General features: G+C 38.0%; 1 protein-coding gene across 9 annotated transcripts in view; it reads left to right on the forward strand.

Annotated features, from left to right (window-relative positions):
* ARID1B (AT-rich interaction domain 1B) overlaps positions 1 to 22,238 on the forward strand; it is a 325,659-nt gene that overhangs the window by 70,816 nt on the left and 232,605 nt on the right. For all 9 annotated transcript variants that reach the window (XM_085575256.1, XM_021532087.4, XM_085575257.1 and 6 more), the window contains one exon: positions 10,466 to 10,612. In XM_085575256.1, coding sequence (XP_085431382.1) covers positions 10,466 to 10,612 — 147 coding nt within the window. The remainder of the gene's footprint in view (positions 1 to 10,465; positions 10,613 to 22,238) is intronic.

Genomic DNA, 22,238 nt, shown 5'->3' on the forward strand with positions numbered 1-22,238 from the left:
AGGAATGGGATTCTGATCTTAGAAAGTTAATGCTATGCTGCAGGATAATAAATTATCCTGGATGGGTAGAGATGTAATGAAATTTTCTTACTGTTAGTTCAGCCAGTCATTCTCTTTGCCTCAAGATTCCTTGCTGTGGGGAATTTTTAGTGTCCAGATGAAAAGTATTATTTTGATCCTGCTATAATAGAAGAAACTAGAAGAATTTGTACTGTACAAATTACTAGATTTATCACAGATATTGCTGAACCTAAATGATAGATATTGGAGGTCATCCCTTTTTCTTTGTGTGTGGACCGACCTGTGCTGTGGACACTACTTGGGGATTCAAATCCATAACGGGAACACAAAGAGCTGTAAATCTGTTCTGTCATTGCAAGTTTTTCTTGATTAAAAGGGTGATATCCCATAACACAGTGAAGGTCCAAAACAGAAGATGATGTGCTGGTCTGCTGTTTGTGGGGGTTTACTCAAAATTGGTGACCTTGTCAAAGGTATCTGGGCCAAAACCAGAGGGGTTCTCTGTTAAAGACCAGGGTACACCCCTTGGCAGAAGACTTTGTACTAAGACACTGCTAAACTGAAGTATAGAGCCATATGATGGTCTGGGTCAGAAGAGACTTTAAAGATCATCAAATTCCAACCACCCTTCTGTGGGCAGGGATGCCTTCCACCAGACCAGGTTCCTCAAAGCCCCATTCAACACTTCCAGGGATGGAGCATCCACAACTTCTCTGGGCAACCTGTTCCAGTGCTTCACCATCCTCACAGTAAAGAATTCCTTCCTCATACCTAATCTAAACCTGCCTTCTTTCAGTTTGAAGCCATGCCCTGTTGTCCTGTCACTACATGCTGTTGTACTAAAGCCCTGTGCTTTTAGAGTCCCTTTACATACTGGCAGACTGCTATTGGGTCTCCCTGGAGCCTTCTCTTTTCCAAGCTGAACAGTCCCAGCTCTCTTTCCCTTCCTCATAGCACAGTTGCACAAGCCCCTTAATCATCTTTGTGGCCCTTTGTTGAAGTCTCTCCAAAATGTCCATGTCTCCCTTGTACTGGGGAGCCCAGAGCTGGACAGAGTCCTACAGAGTAGAGCGGAAGCAGGTTGGTGCCTGGGGTTGTCCCTCCACAAGTGCAGGATAGCAATAAAGGAAGAAAAGCAGCTGTCAGGTAAAGAGGGTGTGCACTGTAAGGGTCTGTGAAGCCCTATGTGGAACCAGATGAGTTTAGATGGAAAGAAGATAATCTTCTTCTGATGTTTTAACAGATACGGTGAAGAGCTCTGAATGATCTCAAATGATTCTTAACGCCATTGAGTTTAGGAATGGTAAAGACAGTATTCATCAAGATTGATATATTTGGAGGAGAACATGAATTAATTAAATAGCACCCTTTTCTCTCAAAAGACTGGAAGAAAGAAAACTCAAGGGTGTGCAAGATGCCAGGGAAGCAGTGATAAACAGGGTGTGTGCACATTCTGCCTTTTCTCACTACTGAGATTAAAGAATGTTTGCAATTTTTCCTCCTACCAAGACTATGTACTGGAAGAAATGTAGAGTGAAAGCTATTTTACTGAGGGATTTTTCAGTCTCCAGTAGTTAAGTATTAGTGGTCTCTCTGTGTATAAAGGCATAAAATTGGAGGATTACTCATGCAGCGGGATTACCTGCTATTCAAACTCAACCCATACGTCTCATTTGTGTTCCCTGCTTTAGAAGACTTGAATGGCATTGCAGAATTTGTCTGAAGAAATAAGTTTCTCTGTATTTTTTCAACCATATTTTATTTTAATCACAATTTAAGAAATGGTGGTCAAAATTGTTACAAATTTCCTGGAAAATAAGCAGCAACTAGAGGATTTGGGGCTCAAATATCACTATTTATTCCATTCATGGATGCTCAAGAAGTGCCCTGTAATAAATTAATTATTATATGATTAAAAATCTGTTAAATATAGGCTTTTGCATTTTTCTGTAATGGCTGGCATTTCGTAGGTGAATTTCATGCTACTCACACAGCAAAAGGTGAGGTTTCCTACAAGTTTTTTACTGAAGCCACAATCACTAGACTCACCAGAGATCAGGTTGTGACAGTTGTTATATGCTTTTCCTTATGTTGGTTTGTGAAGTGGAAACCTATTACTTAAGCAGATTACATGATCCCTTTTAATTCTTTTGATCACTTTTTTTAAAAAAAAGGAAGGAAGGCAGAGTATAAGAATAGATATTTTACCTGACTCATCACTTGAGAGTGTGTGTGTGTGGGCACTATGATTTCTCTCTATTTGTAATGCACTGTATCAAAATAGCACTTCTAAAAACAATTCTGTTGCAAATTTTTAGTCTTCTCTATAGTGTCAGTCTGAGAGCATAGATACAGCAGTGTGGAAATCTCTTACTGGAGATTATCATATTTTCATCCCTTAACTTGCAGAATGGACCAAATGTTGCATCAGTTCAAGCTGTAATACACTGTGCGAATCAACACTATTGTAGGAAAAATTTCTTCCTTTTATTTCTAGACTCAGCTGTTTACCTCTCCCTTGAAACTAATTTTAGCTCACCTGAAACATGCAAATTTTAAATTTTTGTTTGTTTGTTGTTTTTAGGGGAAGGTGGGAGTGGGAGTTGGTTGTGATATTGGCATAGATTTAGCATTTACAGCAGAGGTAGTTTTCATCAATTTCTGACAGGGGAATCAAAGTGTTCTTTTTTGGAAGGAGAGATATTGCTTTTCCGTATAAATGATTGACTATTTTGTGGCAGTAGTCTTTATTTATTTGGCTCTCATCATGAAGAATAGCAAACTTACTCAAAATCTCAGTACATCAAAAATATGTCAATACATAAAACATAAGTATTATTCCATACTACAATCTATGCAAAAAACTATGTTAATAAGATGTGAAGGTTGCACAGCTAAGAAGTCAGAAAACATAAATGATAAGATTCTAGCAGCCACAGTAACTAAGCTACATTTCACATCCTCTGTATTTTATGAAATGCCTTTGACAACATAAATCAGAAAGAGAAGGTGCTATATATGTATAACATGGCTCAGTTAATGTTGCATTTGGAGCTTTAACATCTGTATTTTCTGACTGGAGAGTTCCTTAATCATGTAATCTTAGAAGATTTTTTACACTTTTTTTTTTGGTAGATTGGTTTGGGGCTTTTTTAGGATAGGAAAATTGCCTGTATTAATAATTGGTTAGCTCATGTTGTTTTGATTTAAGCTAGAGTAAAAGGCAGTATGTAGAGAGCACCTTATGACAGGTACGTATGTGATGCCATATACATTGCACGGACAAGTGGTGTAGTTGTGCTGCCATGTACTGCTTGGGGAAAAGGGGATTACAGGCATGTGTGTAAGTCCTGTCCTTTCTGTAGTTCTGGGTATGACTGCATTGCAGACTGCAGCGTCTTGTGAAGACAGTTAAACTACCTTTTTTAATGAACTGGCTTGTGTACAAGAAGCAGTCTGGCTACAAGAGGGTGGATCTCCCTTTGACCTAATTCACCCTTCTGTGGAGCACGGCAAATTAGCTGAGCACAGCTTTTGGTGTAGGTTCCTGCCAGTATCTGAGCTAGTTTGCAGATCTGTGTGCTGCACTGCAGTCTTCAACATAGGCATGCATTTAATGACTCTGCAAAATCCACTAACTTGCAAGTTCTGGAATGGGGATTATTGTTCTGCGACACAGAAACATGCTTTTTATGCTTTTGCTTCCATGCTCTGGGTCACAGGGTGGACCAGTATCAGGCCTAGTGTTAATATTTTAAAGGCTCTTAATAAGATGTTAAAGTTCATACTTCAGTGTAAAGGCAAGCAGTGTAGGAAAGACAGTAACACAGGTGAACATTGTGACCAATGTATTGTCAAAAGATTAAAGCTAAGTGATAAGAAGTAATAGAATTTATAGAATGTATGAATGAAATGCCGTAGCATCAGGATTTCAGATCTACCTCTGATTAATAGCCTTGACATTAACACCCAGATTTCTGCTTGGTTTCCTTTTAGGTTTTTATTTTCTATTTTGTCATTCAGTGAGAAGGATTTTTAGCCTTCATTAAGATTGTGTGCACAAGCATGCTGGGGTTGAACATGTTGATTTGAGACAGGAGACTATGCTGCCCTAACTGTGACAGAATATTCTACTGAACATGTACCAGAGAATTTCCTTATGCTGTATAAGCATATTATATTTTTCTTCTTCCTATAATTCAACTAAACGTACAGATGTAGACCTGGGATTATGTGAATTTGAAAGTTTTTGATATGAACCAGACCTTTTTGTTAAGTGTGTGAAAGTTAGGGAGTTAGTTTCCTATTACAGCTTTTTATTGGTAAGTATGGGGAAGTGCATGGTTTGAATGTTTGGAGGAAAATACTTAGGGTTTGGCAGAGGTCTGACTTTGGAAATCTAAAACTGAAGCACAAGTTGTTTCGGAAATCACAAGTGTTTTATTTGAATATTTGATAGGAACTAAGTGACATCTTTCTTTATAGTTACAACTGAATCAATCACTGTAAAATTGAAGTAATTAGAATTAAACACTGTAACCTTTCGTTAACTGAAGGAATGCACTGTTTTACTCCTTGTGTAAAGTACCCAGGGTTTTATTTTTCTGAGCATATCCCTCACTATACATTTTAAAATTCTAATTTCTATGTAATTACAGTGTTACAGATGCTAAGAAAGTAGAATGTTACTGATGATTATATTACTCAGGATGGTACTTGTTTCAGAATATTCTACCTCACTGTTCCTCAGCAAAGTTGGCCACTGTAGTGCCACTGTAGAACCAGGTAGTGCCATCCTTTCTTCTGAGTGGCACCATTGCCCCTGAAGTTCAGCTTTTTTTCTCTCTGTAAGCCAGGCTTAATGCTGATCAAGCCAGACAGACCTGTTTTCCCTCAGATTTTTATATCACAACACTGTGGTCCACAGCTTCCAGGTTGTGCTCTTGACTTCCACCAGTATCATTCAGGGAAATGGATATCCAATATCATGCCTCACTTTTTGGGCACCCAGTAGATTTCAGGGTGAAGCAAGGATGTAGCCGGGACTCTTCCCCTGTAGTGGGCATGTCAGGGTATCTGATGTGTTCAGGTGGATCTCAGAGCGACTTTGCAGAGCTTTTTGTGATAGGGACTATGAAAAGCTTCCATTATTGACTAGATTTAGCCATCAGGATGGTGTAAAAGGATGGTAGCTGCATATTGCTAGTATTATTAGTGTACCTATGCTAACACACTAATTCTGTTACATTTTAATTTAAAAAATTATTATAATGACTCTAATGCTGTCTAATGATCCTTCTTCTTCGACATCAGTCATGGATTGCACATGCAAAAATTACTTAAAACTTCCATTTCTATCAAGGTATTAACTGGAAAAAGAATGCCTGCCACCAGATCTCTTATTCAAGCAAGAATTAAAGATAATGGGCTAAGTTATATGTTTAATTGGATTTTCCCCATCTCTTCATTTTGGATGCCAATTTTGTTCCTTCTATTCTCATCCTTTCTTTCTTTGTGTTCAGAGTGGTGTAATCAGTTATGGTCAGTCATACTTTTCCCAAAATAATGCCATTTATGCAGTGCAAGTCAGATAGCAGTCCAAAGGAATTATTACAGTTCCTGTGCTTGCCTAGAAATAGATTCAAACTCAGGTCTGTTCTCTCTTCAGCTGTCCCCAGAACATCTGCACTACCACAGACATGATGAAGTTTGCTAAATTGTGTCCTGCATTGTGTGGCCACAAAAAATATGAGTGTAAGGGAGCAGGGGAGGGAGGGTTTTATTTTATGAAGAAAGAGGATGCTTGGGTCATTCACTCCTAGCATTGTAAGTAATTGGCTTTAGATTTGTTTTGTTCTGGGGAGATTTTCATGAACCTTTTTTTTTTTTTTTGTATGCTGCTTAATAAACATTTGTCCATAAGCAGTATCTTGTGATCCTCATTAGTAAAGCAGGATTAATTTTCATGTTGTTGTCTGTTGTTTATTTAAATAGCCACAGCCATTATATGGAGTGTTCTGCTAAGGCAGTGGTGATGAGTCTCTGCACTGAAGAGAACAGCATCCAAACATATATGTAGCATTATGATTGTTGCTGTATTTAAGTGGTGGTGTTTGGTTGTTTTTCTAAAACAGTTTGAATTGGGCAGATATGGAAGAAAATTCTAACGTACATAACTGGTATATAAGATCAGAAGAATAGCCTGATACCCTCTCTGAAAGCAGTGTCTGAAAGCAGATTGCTTGGGGAAATACTTAAGAAAATGGAGCAGTCTCAGAGCTTTGGAAGTCAAGGTGTTATTGCCTCTTCAGGTTGCTTACATTTGTTACTAAGTATATTGCAGACCAAAGTTTCATTGTCTTCTCCAGAGACTCGACAATCTTTTGAAAAGAGTTGAGAACGTAGTCATGGCTCTATCAGGGCAGATCGAGGGTTCATGCAGTCCTGTATATCCTGCCTCCAGTGGAGGCTTTAATTGGATGCCTGGAGGAGAGTCAGAACAAAGCAAGCACGTGGTGCTTCCCCCAGTACTCTTCAAGCCTCCAGCTATTTTCACTTCAGGGACTTCCTGAGACAGATGTGGCTCTATAAATTTGGTAACCCTCAGAGGATGTCTCTTTTGTGAACTTGTCCAGTCTTTGCTTGAGCCCACATAAACTTTCAGCTTTCAAAACATAATTTGGCAAGGACTTCTAAACATCTGCTACCTCTGTGACTAGAAAACCTGTTTCTCTCTTGTTTTGAAGTTTGCTTCTGCTATTGAATGCATCCTAATTGTTGTTGGACAAGATACTTTTGTAGCTTTCCACCGTGTTCCTACTTCCTGGTGTCTTTTCCATCCTCAAAGGGTTATAGGTGCTTTTTATGGAAACTGTTCTATACCTATGATGATTCTTGTTGTATTTTCCTGAACCTTTTTGTCTGACCCTTCCTAGTTAAGTCCAAGAAGTCAGTAGAGAGGGATTTTCTTTTGCTGTGTTGGTGTTTCCTAAATCTCATCTTCATTCTTCTCTGTCTTGATTTATCCAGAACAGTCATCAGTGTTACGTAGTCTTAAATTATTCAAATCTCTGACTTTTCTTTTTAAGCCATACTGCAATTCTCACATACCAAGGTGGCTCCAATTCAGAAGCTGTATGTGGTCATTAGTAATTCAGCTTTTTGAATTTGATTAGACCTCTGGAGTGATACTTTATGGTCCCAAGCCCCTTCTGACTGTTCATTTGTCACTTTGTTCCATGAAAATTCCATCAGATTGAGAGACATTTATCAAGTCACTCATAAAGGACTCCAGCATGGGAACACTCCAAGATTTTTCCACAGTGCACACTAGAGCCAAAGATTTTGTTAAGCTTCTCTGTGATGGCGTTGTGCTCTCTGTATCTCCCCTTATACCTTTATCATCATTTGTCATTTCAGACTCTGGCAGACCTCCTACTTCTGATGTGTTTGAAGAAATGAATCATTACTCATTCGATTCCCTTTTCTAGCTGTTCCAACAGTTCTTTCTGGCCTGTCTTATTATATTTGAAGTGGCAGAGTTTACAGTCTTTTCTGTTTTCCCCATTTGGACCCGGCGCTGGCTTATTGAAGGGGATTGCCTTTTTACCTCTAGAAAGCTGCAGTGAGCCTTGCTGGTGTCCCTTTACTCTTATCAAATCTTTCTGAATGGGTGGTGAATATTGTTTCTGTGCTTTCCATGTGGTTATTGTTAAACAGCTTTGATGCTGCCAGTCAGATTTTATTTCTCATAGCTGTCTGAGATTACTTTTAACAAGCTTTCTCATATTTTTGTGAAGTTACACTTTTTGAAGTTAAGCATGACAGTAGTAGATTCCTTGGGTTTGATTGTTCCTGTAGGGATGCTCAATTTAACTCCTTTATGGTCACTGATGCACAGTGGTTCTGCAGCTGCAGGATGCAGTAGTAGATGATTCTTGCTGCTCTGGACTGAGCCAAAGGCAGTGGCTCCTCATGCAGGTTCCCTAACCAGCACTTCCATGGAGCAACCTTTGAGAGTTATCTGATACTGTGGTCTCTCAGCTTTGTAGTCTGCTTACTCAGGCTGTCTGGGAGGAGTTGAAATCTCCCCCTAATCAATCTTGTGGTGTGCCTTTTGCTGATCTTGCTAGTGTGCTGCTGTCAGTGTTGTAGTCTGGCCATGCATGGTGGTTCCAGCACTCAATCTTCTTTATCTGACCAAGCTCCAGACCTCTGCTGCTTGGTGAGGTGGAGTTTTATTTTGATTAGTTTTTAAATTATATGTAGCATATAATGTTACTTATTGCAGTCTTCTCCCTGAATTTGTAGCTCAGGATGATGCCTACTAGTCACCCCACGAATTTTTTTTCCTTTCTACCGTATTTCTTATATGACTACTATTAGTGCTTTTGTTTGCAATTTGATGTTCCAGTGATCCAGTCCACTCCTTTTCATGTAGAAGTCCATGTGTTGTTAAAATTTCTTATTTCCACTCTATTTACTCTGCAGTCACTGTGTGTCCATTTTTCATTCTTTGAGTCTTCTCAGCATCTTCATTTGACATAGCAATACCATGCTTTTTAACAATGTGTTCTTCTAATCCCTTCTTCATTTTCAAATTTCATTTTCTTGCGCTTAATGTGCCAGTGACCTGGCTCCTATGTTCAGGTGAACTCCAGATCTCCTGTACAAGTATCTTTATTCTAGAAATATTCTGGTTGCTCATGCATCTGATCTTTTGCTTTGTTACCATCTGGTCAATTGGGCATTCAAGTTCTCTCTTTTTTTTTTTTTTTTTCCTAGCAGCCTATATTTTGCTGTCATGGTATCTTTCCTTTTCTTCCTGGTGTAACGGGAACCCAGATGGACCACAACATGGGTTTCTCCTCAGCCTTTCATAGGAACCAGTCCAGGCTCTGTGACCTTTGCAGATGATGGGCAAATCACCATGTGGTCTTCTGTCATATCCCAGACTCCAGCTGTCTGTTTGCCTGATGATATTCCAACCCACCCTTTTTAGTTTGCATTATAAAGGCCTCATTTATGCATCATCAGGGAGAGGGTATTTGTCAGAAATTGTTGCTTTGGTCACAGAAACATTCAACTGCTTGTGAAATGATGGGAAAGGAAATGGAAGCAAAGGCAAAGAGAGCAAGTGCAGGAGTGTACAGTGCTGACCTTAGGAGTAACCAAGAGGTAGGACTGCCAACTTCTGGCAGAAGTAATAGGAGCAGATCAAGTTGTGATAATAAAAACAGCCTAAGCAGGTGTTTAAATTTAACGTATTATTATTAATATTATTATTGCCTAGCAAATACTGTTGAATGAATGTAGTGAATTAACTTTAGGTAGAACAGGTGTTTGCTTGTTGAATAAACAGACTTATCGTTGTATGAGAAACTCAGTGGGAATAGTTGAGAGAGCAAAGTATTTCAGATGTGCTCAGGTATTTGAGACACTTGTGTAGGGCAGGGATGTGCAGGACCAGTGGGAGGTCCATTCTAGAACAGAGAAGTCATGATGCATCTGAAATGATGCTGAATTCCAGAGTTTGGGGAAAAGCATAGGTACCTAAAATCAAGGAAATCTGGGCACGATATCAGGAGTCCATTGAAAGTGTGCTTTTTCAAATACCTCGAGAAAATGTCAGTGGCTATTGATACAAGGCTTACAGACTAAATCAATGCAGAAAATTTCTCTGACACTGTAATTGACTTGGTTTTGGTTCTAACAGATTCTCAATGTGTGCAGGTTCTCAGTACATGATACATGTTCCAACTGGTGTGTAACACATTATTTTGTGTTGTTGTTTTTTAAAAAAGTATATCTTAGTAGTGGGGAGAAAACTAAGAGAGATTGAACTTGACAAAACCAAAATTCAGTCAAACCCCAAGACTTTCGTGTAAGGCTTAAATACAAACAATAAAAACCTAAGGGTTGTGGGCAAAACATTAAGTAAAAATTAGCACCTGATTTCTCAAAAAAAAAAAAAAAACAAAAAAAAAAAACAAAAACAAAAAACCAAAAGGCATTTATCTTTCAATGTCTATTTAAAAGTAGTTGTGCCTTTTTTCCACAATTCAGCTTTTGGGTCAGCGCATTAGAATGATTCCTCTGTTGATTTGCCTCACTAGTGTGCCCACGGAGAGTAAATTTTTCAAATAACCGCTTCTGTGTTTTAAGGGTGGGCATTACAGAATTGTGATGTTCAGAAGCGCAGCATTTTCCGTAGAAGCTCCTCTGGAAAGAGTAACTATGCAGAGCACTTGGCCTTACTCCTCCTGCTAAGGCAAGAGGCTCTAAGGGCTCCCATTAACCGCTGAGTGGAGGGGTCGGACCGCTGGGTCAAGCATATAGCTGAGAATATCACTTCTGCTGAGGTTGCCATACGGGTGGGACACAGCTTGATTTCATGTCCTTCTGCTTCCACTCATGAATTTGCTTTGCTTGGCTCTTCCAACAGATCCCACCTCAGTATGGTCAGCAAGGTGTAAGTGGCTACTGCCAGCAGGGCCAGCAGCCCTACTACAACCAGCAGCCGCAGCCCCAGCACCTGCCGCCCCAGGCACAGTACCTGTCGCAGGCCCAGCAGAGGTACCAGGCTCAGCAGGTAAGCACTGTCCTCCTCTACTGACAGGCACCCTGGAAGTGTAAAAGGAACCCGTGGGCAATGAGCAAAACCCATCCCTCATCTTTTCGAGGGAACAGTGTTAATTAAGTAACAATAATTAAATAATAAATTGACCAAAATTAAATAAACGTGGAATCAGACCACATGTTTCTGAACAGTCTTCAGGATATATGCACTAATACATCTGCACACATTTTCAGGCTTTATGTTGTACCATGTTTTTAAGGTAAAGCCAATGCGATTCTCCCAGCATCTGTGCTTATAAAAACAGGTAACAATTTCTTGATGAGATGTCAATGGGTGCTGGAGCTCATCAAGAGCTCCAGCATCCTTGCTTTTGTTATGTAGTTTCACCACAAGACAGACATTGTTGAGAGTTCCTGCATCTAGTGTGGTCACTGCTGTTTTGGGATTTTTGTGGAGGAGTTCCAGGCATTTTGGAGTTGCTTTGTCAAGGGAGCATCTTAAAAGATATTTTAAATTTATATTACAGCTATTAATTTGAATGTTATCAGTTTGCATATCGAGTTAGTGAAACCACACAATCCGTTATCCATTGCTGGTTTTGAATTGTGCTCTTTATGTTAAGCATTAAAATTAATTTCAAGTGATTCTGTTTTTAACCAAGATCAGAAGTGATAATGTATGGGAATTGTTTCCAGAGCTGGAGAAACACTTGGATTTTAGATGCTGAACAAAATGGATGTGCATAGCTGATGCAGCTGAATATGTAGACTTAGTTCTGTCTGCAGTCTCAGCTCTGTTATCATGGAGAGGTGATCTGAAAATGGAAGGATGAAACTAAAGCATACTCACCATCCTGGGAAATCTAACAAAAGTGAGTTGCTCAAGATTGGATATTAGTGGAAGCATCAGCACTTGCTGCAAGTCACTGGGGAATTCTGTCAGGCACGGTTGATTAACATTTTGTGATTATGCTGGTGCAAAGAAACCTTAGCTTGAAATAAAAATAGTGCGTAAAATAAACTAACAAAAGATGCTGGAAGTGGCAATGATACTGGAGACTCCCCTCCTTTGACTTTAAAATAAAGCTATGATAATTTCACTGTGTAATTACATGTTAATTTTTCTTCATCTACATTTTAAAATTCCATTGAGAATTAACTTTTTTCATTAAAATGCTGGATGGTTTATGAAATAGAATTCTTAATTGTATCTATGATATTCTTGTAAATGTCACACATTCTGTCTTTTGGATTATATGTAACTGCAACTTTAAAGATTGCAGTTGTGTTTTTAAATTGAATTTTCTTCCCTTTTTACTTAGCCATTAAATGCTTGATTTCTCTGTGACTTGAAAATACTGTTCATAAGCATCTTGGTGAAGTCTCAGCCAATAAAGACCTAGTAATAGGGCCTATAAGATAGAAGAAACACACCTGCTCTAATGTCTACATATCACAGTATATGAAATTGAAATGGGTTTTTTTCTGCCTTGGACACCTTGTCATGTTATAAATATACTGTCAGTTGAACAGATTTAATATTTTGGGTTAGAAAATATACAAAACATTCCAACTTTATAGGCCTTAAGAGGAACAAGATACTGATTTATCTGTTGATAGGTGTTCCAATTACATCATTTGCTATCATAGCTGGGAAAGAAGTTTGTGCAGTGAAGTGTGAGGGATCATAGAAGGATGAAAGTAAAATTAAAGCTTTCCATATATTTTGAATTTCTGAGAACTGGGATGAAGAGAAAGGCAGGGGCAGATTCACAGTAAAAGATACCAGGCTTGATGTAGCCAAATTCCCTTTTTGAGGATTTGAAGTGACACTGAAGGACAGTCAAAATCCAGCTCCAAGGCTGATACAAGTGTCTTAGGAAGGTCAGTAGGCATTTTTTTGCCTCAGTCTGCAAGGTGAGATGATGCATTAGGTCCTCAGCAATACAGCCTTGCAGTTGGTAGTCCTTTCTGTGAGAATTTTATCTGAATTCTTGATGGTTTATGAATGGCTATTCTTCAGTAGTGTTCAGCCTCTTAAGTTTTGGACTCTGACCCAGGTTCTGAATTATATGATAATTTCACTGTGTAATTGGAGTTTTTGTGTGTAGATGGGACTATTTTGTATAAATAATAAGTAGTCCTAAAACACCTCGGGGCTTGCTTCTTTCATGATCTTGAGATCGGTTCTATGGCTTCTCTTCCCCCTTTCTCAAGAAGAATCAGCAGATGAACAGTTCTTCTGTCATGTTTCTCTGTAAAACCTCACCACTGTGCACTTTCCCATTCTTTGAGAACTGCTCATCTAGAAAACAATTCCTAACACAAGAAATTGAAGTCTATATTTCTGACATTTCAGCAGAAGTGTTTTTTCTCTGCTGGTAATGCATAGTAGAATTACCATCAAGTGGTAACCAATGTGAAATACAAAAATTAATACTAAACAAAAACCAAAAAAAAGTTTTGAGCATATGTCAAATTCTGCTGCTGACAGAAAAACATTACAAACTGTGCTTACTTAAGCATACATATCCCTGCTTATATAAGACTTGATTACCTTGAAAAAATGAAGAATTTGATTAAAGTTTTCACAAGAGAATTAGGAGTATGTACTTATTTAGTTTTAGGAGAGGTAGCAGTTTGGGGAATGTGGGTGAGAACAGAGCCAAACTCATCTCAGGGGCACAATGGAAGGACGAGAAGCAATAGGGACACGCTAAGAAAAGGGATGTTGCAACTCTCTAAAAGAAACAAACAAACTCAAAAATTATAAACCCCACAAAATTCCAGAGAGACTGCCATCTCCATCATTGGAGAAATTCAACTAGACAAAGCCCCAAAACACCCTGTTCTTGCTAAGCTTGCTTTGAACTGGAGGTTTGACTATATGACCTCTCTCTGAAGGTCTCTTCGATTATATATGAATGTCTTTACATTTTCTAAACACAATTTTAAAATAAACTGCAGAATCATATATTACCTGTTGCACCAGTTGGTGTATCTTTCTTATTTCTGCTCCTAAAAATATCAGTACATCCTGTTTATATAATCCTGTCAATTAGAAAGCTGAGGTAGTTTCAGTCATACAATCTGTCATCCTTTCTGTCTGTCATCCTTAGTTTTGTTCTTTCTTTTCAGCTTGCAAATTAATTTCCTTTATGTTTTCTATATTCTTCATTAACCTTTTTTTTTTTTTTTGTCTTTCTATATTGATTTTGTGATGTGAATGTGATTGAATTGGTTTTGCTTCAGGAGGGAAAAGAGAAATGCCAGACTGGGGAAAGAAGGCTTCTCTAATTTGCCTTCTTTTCCTGTCTGTATTTCCTTTATTTCCCTTGTAGATTTATGTCAGGCTACTTGTTTTGGATATTATAAAGCTGAAAATAGTGTTTATTCTGTCTGGATGATGGACTTTTTCTTGCCACTAGTTTCCTTTTATGTAAAACCCCATAGTGTGGTGATCTGGGTATTCTGTTATAGGGAGAAAACTGATGTGAAATTTCTTGCAGATGATGTTTTATTTTTGCTCTTTTAGACATATTGTGAGCGAGCTCCTGAGGTCAGGTATAACTCTGTGTTGTGCCTTCGAATTGGTGCTCGTCTTCATTTCTCACATATTGTGGAAGTGTGAAACCATTGCTGTTTTTCCTTGACTCATTTGAATTCAATATGCAATCTTGTCTTATAAAAGTAAACAGATAAAACAATTTCTGGGACTGTTCCAGTGACTTGTGACTTTCATTCTTCTAATAAGCATAGATGGGAAGGAGGAGAATGAGATTTATTTGAATGTTTGAACTGTTAAGTTGTTTAGATCTTTGTTAAATTGATTGCATGGTAGGCAGAAAGGGAGTTTCATAAGAGGTGATTTGATAGTAATACTGGCACAGTTTACTATAGAACCATATTGTAAGCTAGCATCAGTCATCCCCTCTTCATATCAGGAGCCTGCTGTGTAAAAACCATTAAAGGAAGAGCTTTGTTTTAAGCAAATTTATTGCAGTAGCAGATTCATTGATCATTAGATATTGCCAGTAGATGTAGATACTGCCTTGATTTTTTTTCTTTAACTTCTTTTTACCTTTACTGCTCTTTGAAAGAAAAAAGAGGAAGAAAGATGTGCTATACTACTATAGTTTGCCCTTGGCAGAGCTTTTCATCTTGAAATGGCATATAAATGAATAAATGCTTTGCTTGTTTTTGTAGTTTTAAATCTTTTGCCATAAGTAGAAGTGATATTTTGCTCAAGAATGTCATGTAATTGCAAACTTAAACTGTCATCATTAAACATTATTTTGTTAAGATAGTGTGATGTATATTTTTGGTTATTATGCTTTCCAACTGGCTTGTAAACAGCCATGTTTATATATTTCCTTGCTTTATGTAGCATGTGTTCATATGTATCAAGATAGAATCGTGCCTTTAAGCTTTATTGTGTTATTTTATGAATTGGGACCATATCAATTTTTGACAGATGAAATGGATCTGCAAAACAGTTATGGTCCCACTCTTAGTTAAACAAAAATAGTGATTTTATTCTACATCTACTGCTGTTACCCTGAATGAGGTCATCTTTTGTTTTACACCTTCCTGGAAGCTCTCTGCTTGCAAGTTTCCAGAATAAAATGCTGATCTTTTTTCTCACATACGGGCAAAAGATTAAATGGGAAAAAAGTCCTCTGTGCACAAAGAGTTTGTGTGTGTGTTTGTACATCATTTGTTGTGGTTACTATGGGTTTTTCTAAGTAGTTCAGGCTCACTCTTTAGTCTGCTTTTACTTAAAAGGAGAAAATGTTTTATAAACAAGCGAATGAACAACACTCTCTCGCTGTCTCACAGGTTTTATTTAGGTGTTCTAAAATCTGGCCAATATTTTGTTTGCCCCTCAGAATAATACACCTTACCTACTGATCTTGGCAAGATTGTTTTCCAATGCAAACTGTACAGGACAAATAAAGAGCAAGACTCACTGGTGGGTTTTTTTTTTCCCTGAGACTGGGCCAGGGGACAAATGCAGTTTAGGCCAGTAGGAATTTGTGAATTGTTTTAGTAGTCCCAGGTAGAAAGGCATCTGAAGCAGGAAGGCTGTATATATGAGAAGGTGGGATGCATCTCTGGTGACACCTTGGTCAGTCTGTCTAGGCAGAGGGTTGGAGACCCTTTGATGCTTCCATAAGGGACTTCTCTATGTTTCCTTGAATTGGGATCAGTGGTTTAATTAATCTTGGTTTTAAGCCTGAGATGTTGATGAGAAAGTTTTCTTGCAGACATCTGTTTCTAGTGTTGAGTCAGTGCAAGGTAGGACAGATAAAACATTTCCTGATTTAAAACAGTCTTTGAAAATGTGAACAAAATGTGAAACTAATTAATCTGTTTTCATGTCCAATCTGTATGGCTGTCATGAAAACAGAACAAATTGTATTGTGGCAAAATGCACCAAATTATTAAAGTGATTTTGGTACAATGAAGATGAAGTATTGTTTTTAAATTCAATGTGAACTGCTAAAGTTCTTTAAACAGTATAATAAGCAACATGTTAATTAACATTGTCAAGCTGTTTTGGGGTGTAACACTGTACAAAAATAGTATTGTAATAATAGGAATAACTGTCGTACTTGCAAATAGCAAATTCACAAGAAAGTAATACAGACAGTCCTCAGTGAGTCCAAATTGGTGTACCTTGATGCAATCACTCTTTATAGTAAAATTTTCACTCTTAACCTACTCAAAATTGGCACAGAATTAGCAGTCAACTGTACTGTAGTTTAGTTTCAGATCCTTCAGACTTAAATTTAAATTTGTTTTAAGGACTACCATACATCTGCACATGTCTTAGAAGTTGTAATAAAAATAATTTGTCCTTCTGTCCTTTTGAAACTTTTGTATCTGTAATCATTTTACCACTAGATGAGTGGTTGCATTTAATATTTGTTGGGTTATGAACCACATGAAGTCTGGGAAAGAACAAGCTTGTATGTTAATCTGACATTTGCTGCCAGGCATATAGGAAAGTATTCTTTGGAATATTCTGTGGAATATTCTGAAAGTATTCTGTGGAATTTGGCTATTACAGTTATATAGGAACTCATAATCAAATTTAATGTTTAGAAGAGATAGTTGCCTGCTGTCAGCAGCAGTGGCTGACACCACTGCTTGTTGTGTACCATAAATCCTTTATGGCTTTTGTCACCTCAGCAACAGAGATGCCTAGTGCTCAGTGTACACTCACTCTGTTCTGAAATGCTGGACTTGTTTTTAGCTCAGGAGCAATTATATTCTTTCCAGAGTGAAGACGTAATAGGGGGAAGTAATGTAAAACATTTAATCCCAGGCTTATGACATTAAGAACTCCATATACATATACATATACATATACATATACATATACATATACATATACATATACATATATATACACACACACACACACACACACACACACACACACACACACACACACACTTTGCCAGCCATTTCAGCCTCACTTATGGGGGGAGCTGAAATGAGAGACAAGGAACACCAGTCGTATTTCTTTTTATGAAGGCATCAGTTTTGGTACACTGAACCTTCTGTTGCCAACGTGCTTCAGAGATACCAAAAGGCAGAGTGCAGTATTGGCTTCTTGAATCTGTAGTAAAACTTGACTGGCCTTGGGGAGGGCAGGGAAGGGAAGCAGGCTTTCAGCATGTGGTTTCCAAACTCACACACCACAACTTAAATCCTAGCTTCTATTCAAGCCACCAATGACCAGCACCTGCTGAACACTGATTTAAGAGCTGTTGAAATACTTAGGAACCATATTGAACTTGTGCATAAAACTGATTTATCCTTTTTGAGCCTTTCTTAAGCACATGATACTTTCAGGAAGGACAAGAGGAGTTTGAACCCTTGTAGGTTCAATGAGTACTTAACTGATTGCAATCTTTGCCAGTTAGATCTCTGCTTTTATAAAGTCTTATTTCATAATCGTGATGCTGCTATGATAGCAAATAAGTGTTAAGCATAAGGCTATTTATCTGATGGAGGTTACTTAGCTCAGCTCGGGAGTTCAGTGAAACTGACTCCTGTGCTACATCTTCTCCCAGTAGTGGGAATGGCTGATTGTTGTCCATTGGGGACTGCTGTTTGCTCATCATTGTTTATATCATTCCAGGAAATGTGTCAAACCTCTCTCTTTTTTCCTCAGTGATTTCTCTGTATTTATAAGATCATAATAGGTGCTACCTTGTCAGACTTGGAGAATAATCTTCCAGAGCCAAGTAGCTAGAAGGAATAGAGTCAGGCAGAAGAAGAAAGTATAATTGTCTGTAAACTCACACCTGAGCACAAACACAAAATTGAGGGCATAGCACAGAGCAGCAGTCACAGCAGCGCAGGCTTGTTTTTGCTGAAGGCTTGTTGACCAAACCCAAAAATCTGCATTCAGATTTAGAGAAGATTTTCTTGGCCCTTTTATTTTAAAGAGAGTGTTTACAGAGATTGTGATCAATTTATGCAAATAAAAATCCAACTCCAGTCTGTTAGGCCTTAAGCTGTTAAAGTTAGCATGTGTAGCTACCCCTTGCACATAGCTGTCTTTGTAGTAACTTGGATTTGTTAAGTGGTACTACTGGGAAAAGAGAAGTACTTTATCTTGCAAAGTGGTACTACTGTTCAAGTATAAAATGTAGCAAGTTTGTTTATACTTCTGTTTTATAATCTTCCAAAGGACTGTCAGTGAAAGAATTTGTTTACCTCTGAGTTGTCTCAACAACTGAACAGCACCTTCAGTTTCAAGTTCCCTCATTGTAATTAAACATTTTCTCAGTATATACGTTCTTTTGCTGTCTTCATCTCTTAATGGTTTTCTGCTGAAAGCAGGCTTTTCCATTTGAAGGAGAAATTCTGAAGGTCAGCTTTCTTTTGCTGAGAAACCAGCAAGTGCACCTCTTCAGGCATCTGCTGCTGATGGGGGTTTGATGATACCTGGCTGGATAGTCAGAGGAGATAGGTCAGCACACATTGCAAACCTATTTGGCAGGAATGTTTATGACTACCTGTATCCTGCTGGTTTTTAATTTTTATTCCTGTGTTTTTGTATCATTCTGAGCCTGGCAGATAAGATTGCAGCTTTTGTGCTTGAAAGATATGCAATGCTGAAAGGCCTGAGTCTTGATTTTTTTCATGTACTAAAATGAAGTTAGCATCCAATATCATAAAGACACTCTGGCTATAAAAGCCTCCCTTCAGCTAAATTGGAAAGAGAGAAAACTTAATCTCCTAGGAACAGGGAAGTCGTGTTTTGCTGCTTTAATTTTAAGTGGTCAGTTACTTACGTGCAATCAGTTTGTAGATTTAGTGCCAGTGTCTTATGTCCATAACAAAAATCTTCACAAAGTATTCTAAGTGCAAAAAAGTAGGGGTGCTGAATCATTTGTTCAAACGAAAAACTTCAGTATTTACAAATCAATCATCTTAAAAGGAAACATTTTTCAGCTCAACTACAAAAATTATGTAAAATGTAGCATGGATTTAGTATTGTATGCTTAGAGAAAGGTCTTTTTAATGAGTTTGGAAACAGAGTAAGATACACGTGTCCAAATGTATTTCCTAAAGTTCTCAAATCAGTGTTTTGGCTTTGATCCACAAAGTGTTGTTGTGATGGTGATATTATTTAAAGTTTCTGAGTTCTGATTTCTCCCAGTATTTAAATCACAGAAGGTTAATTAAAGCAGTTCTTTATTTTGCAATTGCTTTGGAATATTAACCTCAGAAACCCTGCATTAAATCAATGAAGTGACAGAATTTCATTTGCTTTATAAAATAATTCTATAAGAGCAAGGAAAAGCCATCTATAGTTCAGTGCCATTAATTGCTTGACATTTAGATATTAGCATAGCAGTAAATTAATTAACTTGATAGTAAAACTACTGGAATGCAGGCTAATAAAAACTATTTTGTTGTAGGTGATTAGTGATCATAACTATTGTTGCTACCCTTACCACTCTCCTTACTACTCAAGGAGGGGTTTTTTATGTTATTCTGAGAGCTAAATTAATATCTCAGAAATACTTCTATCCATACCTTTGAAATATAAGTTAAACAGAATAGTGAATTTATCAGAAGATACCTGATCATGTAATTGTTATTTATTTTATGGCCCACTTATCTGATGTCTGTTAATTGACAAAAGTTATGTAGGCAAATATTTTAGAATATAAAGGTATAAATGCTGTTCTAAGAAAAATTCTAAAATGCAAATAGCATTCTGAATTAAGTGATCATGTTGTAAAGTCTAAAAACTACTAATAAATCTAAGTGATTTTTTTTGTTTTGTTTTGTGAGGTTTTTTTGTTTTTGTTTTTGGTTTTTTTTTTTTACTGTTTGTTCTGTTTGGTTGGTTGGTTTGTTTTTTTAGTTCTGTATGAGCAGTATGTATTCCAAATTTCAGTGGTCTTGTAAATTGCACCTCATGGCCAGTTGCAGTATAGCAGTATTCTCTTAGCGTCTTTAAATTAACACAGATTATTTTCCTCAGAGGTAGGGAAAATAAGTTTGTTAATATTCATGACATAAAATCTAACACTGCATTTTTTGGCTGCATGCATTTTCTTTAATAATTGAAGCTGTTCAGTATACATATGTTTAGTTTTATTTTCTGTATTTTGCATTGGGATTTTGTTGTTGAGACAATGAATTATCTTAATATTGACCAGCATATATTTCATATGCATTCATTATCCTTTCCAGTACTGTAGCAGGATTTTGAATAGATTTTAGAGTATGCAGCTGAATTGTTACAGGGTGTTTTAGTTGTTGCAATCAGATATGTACCACAAAGAATGAAATAGCAAATCAAAATAAATAAGATACCAAATAAGATACCACTTAAAAAACAAGTTTACCTTTACATGTTGACAAAACTACCTGGTGTTTATGTTGCAGAAGATAGAGAACAACTGCTGGTCTTGGTGAGCTGTCCCTCAATAAATCAAGCTCTGGAAGAACACAGCCTCTCTCTCTGTGTCTTCCTCATGTTTATCCCTGACTGCCAAGAAGCTATCTTCCACACGCATGTTTGTAGGTAGAAAGCGAAATAACCAGCTGTAACCAGTCTGGGATTTGAGTCTCTGCTTATAGTATTCATGAAGATTGTTCTCCTTCACCCTCACAAAAAAGAGGATCATTGTTGTTTTATTACCTAGTAATCCTTTACCAACTTTTAATGAATGTCACTCTTTTTTCACTGCTGTATTAAAGACTAGTCAGTGGTCTGGTCTCAGACTTTTAAGTTTTCACCACTTTCATTTGTCCATCACCCTCTTACCCCCTCCTTCTACCACTCCCAGCACCAGCCCTGCTGGGAGTATTTTCTTTTGACAAATTGTGGTTGTGATGATGGTGATGAAGACCTTTCTGTCTCAAAAGAATAAAGAAATAGTTTACTGCTGTTGGTTTAAACTGTTGTATTGTGCAGTCCATTGAATTGCTTCTACTGGTGGGTACTTCCTTTTGGAAATTACTGTTCTTTTCCCACTGCTTGGACTAAGATATTGTTCCATGTGGTGGGCTGGATTTAAAGATTTCTGCACAGATACTCTGTCTTCACAGACTGCTGAGAAAGGAGGATGGTAATGCAACTAATTTTCTGCTTCCAGTAGCCAGCCTCAAATGTAACACTAATGCTTTCACATACTGAAAACCAAAGTTTGAGAATACCTTCTTTACCAAGTTTATTACAGACTTTTTTGCATCTGCGCTTCAGTTCACTCTCCTATGATTGTACTGCTGATAAAATAGTAGGTAAATCTCCTTTTAGTTTTTATTTAAGGGCTCTCTGTGGTGGAGTATTAGAGGGTAAGTTAGCAGGTGTCACTGGACTGTGATATAAATTGTCTGTTATATGATATAGCTTTATATATGAGGGATAGGGGCTAGGAAGCAAACCTCTCTATTCTGTTTTTTTTTTAAATGTAACCTCAGTGATGTTTTGCAGCCCTTCCTCACCGATTTGCAGGTTTTCATGAGCCTTTAGATGAAGTCCTGGCTTCTACCTCAAAGCACAGACACAGACGTGTGCCTAAGAAAACACTGAAGTAATGTTTCCCAGTCTTGAGTGAGGAAGTCTCATCCTTGGGTACCTAGCTCGATTAGCCTAGAGGTAGCAGCTGCTCTCGGTGCAGCTTTTCTCTTTATTCTGTAAGCTGGCTTCAGGCTTTCAGCTCTGCTGTAAGCTGCGGGCAGTGCTCTGACCTCATTTCTGCCAGCGAGCCGTATGCTTGGGAGAGCTTCCTCGGCAGCAGCAGGCAGGCTGGGGCAGGCTGCTGCCCTCTGGGGCACAGAGCCCCCCAGCTCTCTGCTTCTGCAGCAGCTGAGTTGAAAGAGATGGCAGGTTTTAAATCCTGCCTCGCTCCCACCTTTTGCCGGGTTTAGCTGTTTCTTTGGGGTGCAGAGCTGTTCCTCAGCCCGGCTTCACATCGCGGGTCTGCTGAAGCGATGCATTCCTCCTGGAATTTTAGGAAGGACTAGTGTGGCAGGGCGGGATGCTGGATGGCACAAAATCTGTAAGTGATCACATTAACACAGTAGTCTGTCCCAAGTGACTATAAAGAATAGAACATGCAAAACCAGCCAGACCCCTTTTTTAAAAAACTTTTTTA

The sequence above is a fragment of the Lonchura striata genome, chromosome 3, assembly GCF_050655825.1.
Source record: "Lonchura striata isolate lonStrDom1 chromosome 3, ASM5065582v1, whole genome shotgun sequence".
NCBI classification, from domain to species: Eukaryota; Metazoa; Chordata; class Aves; order Passeriformes; family Estrildidae; genus Lonchura; species Lonchura striata.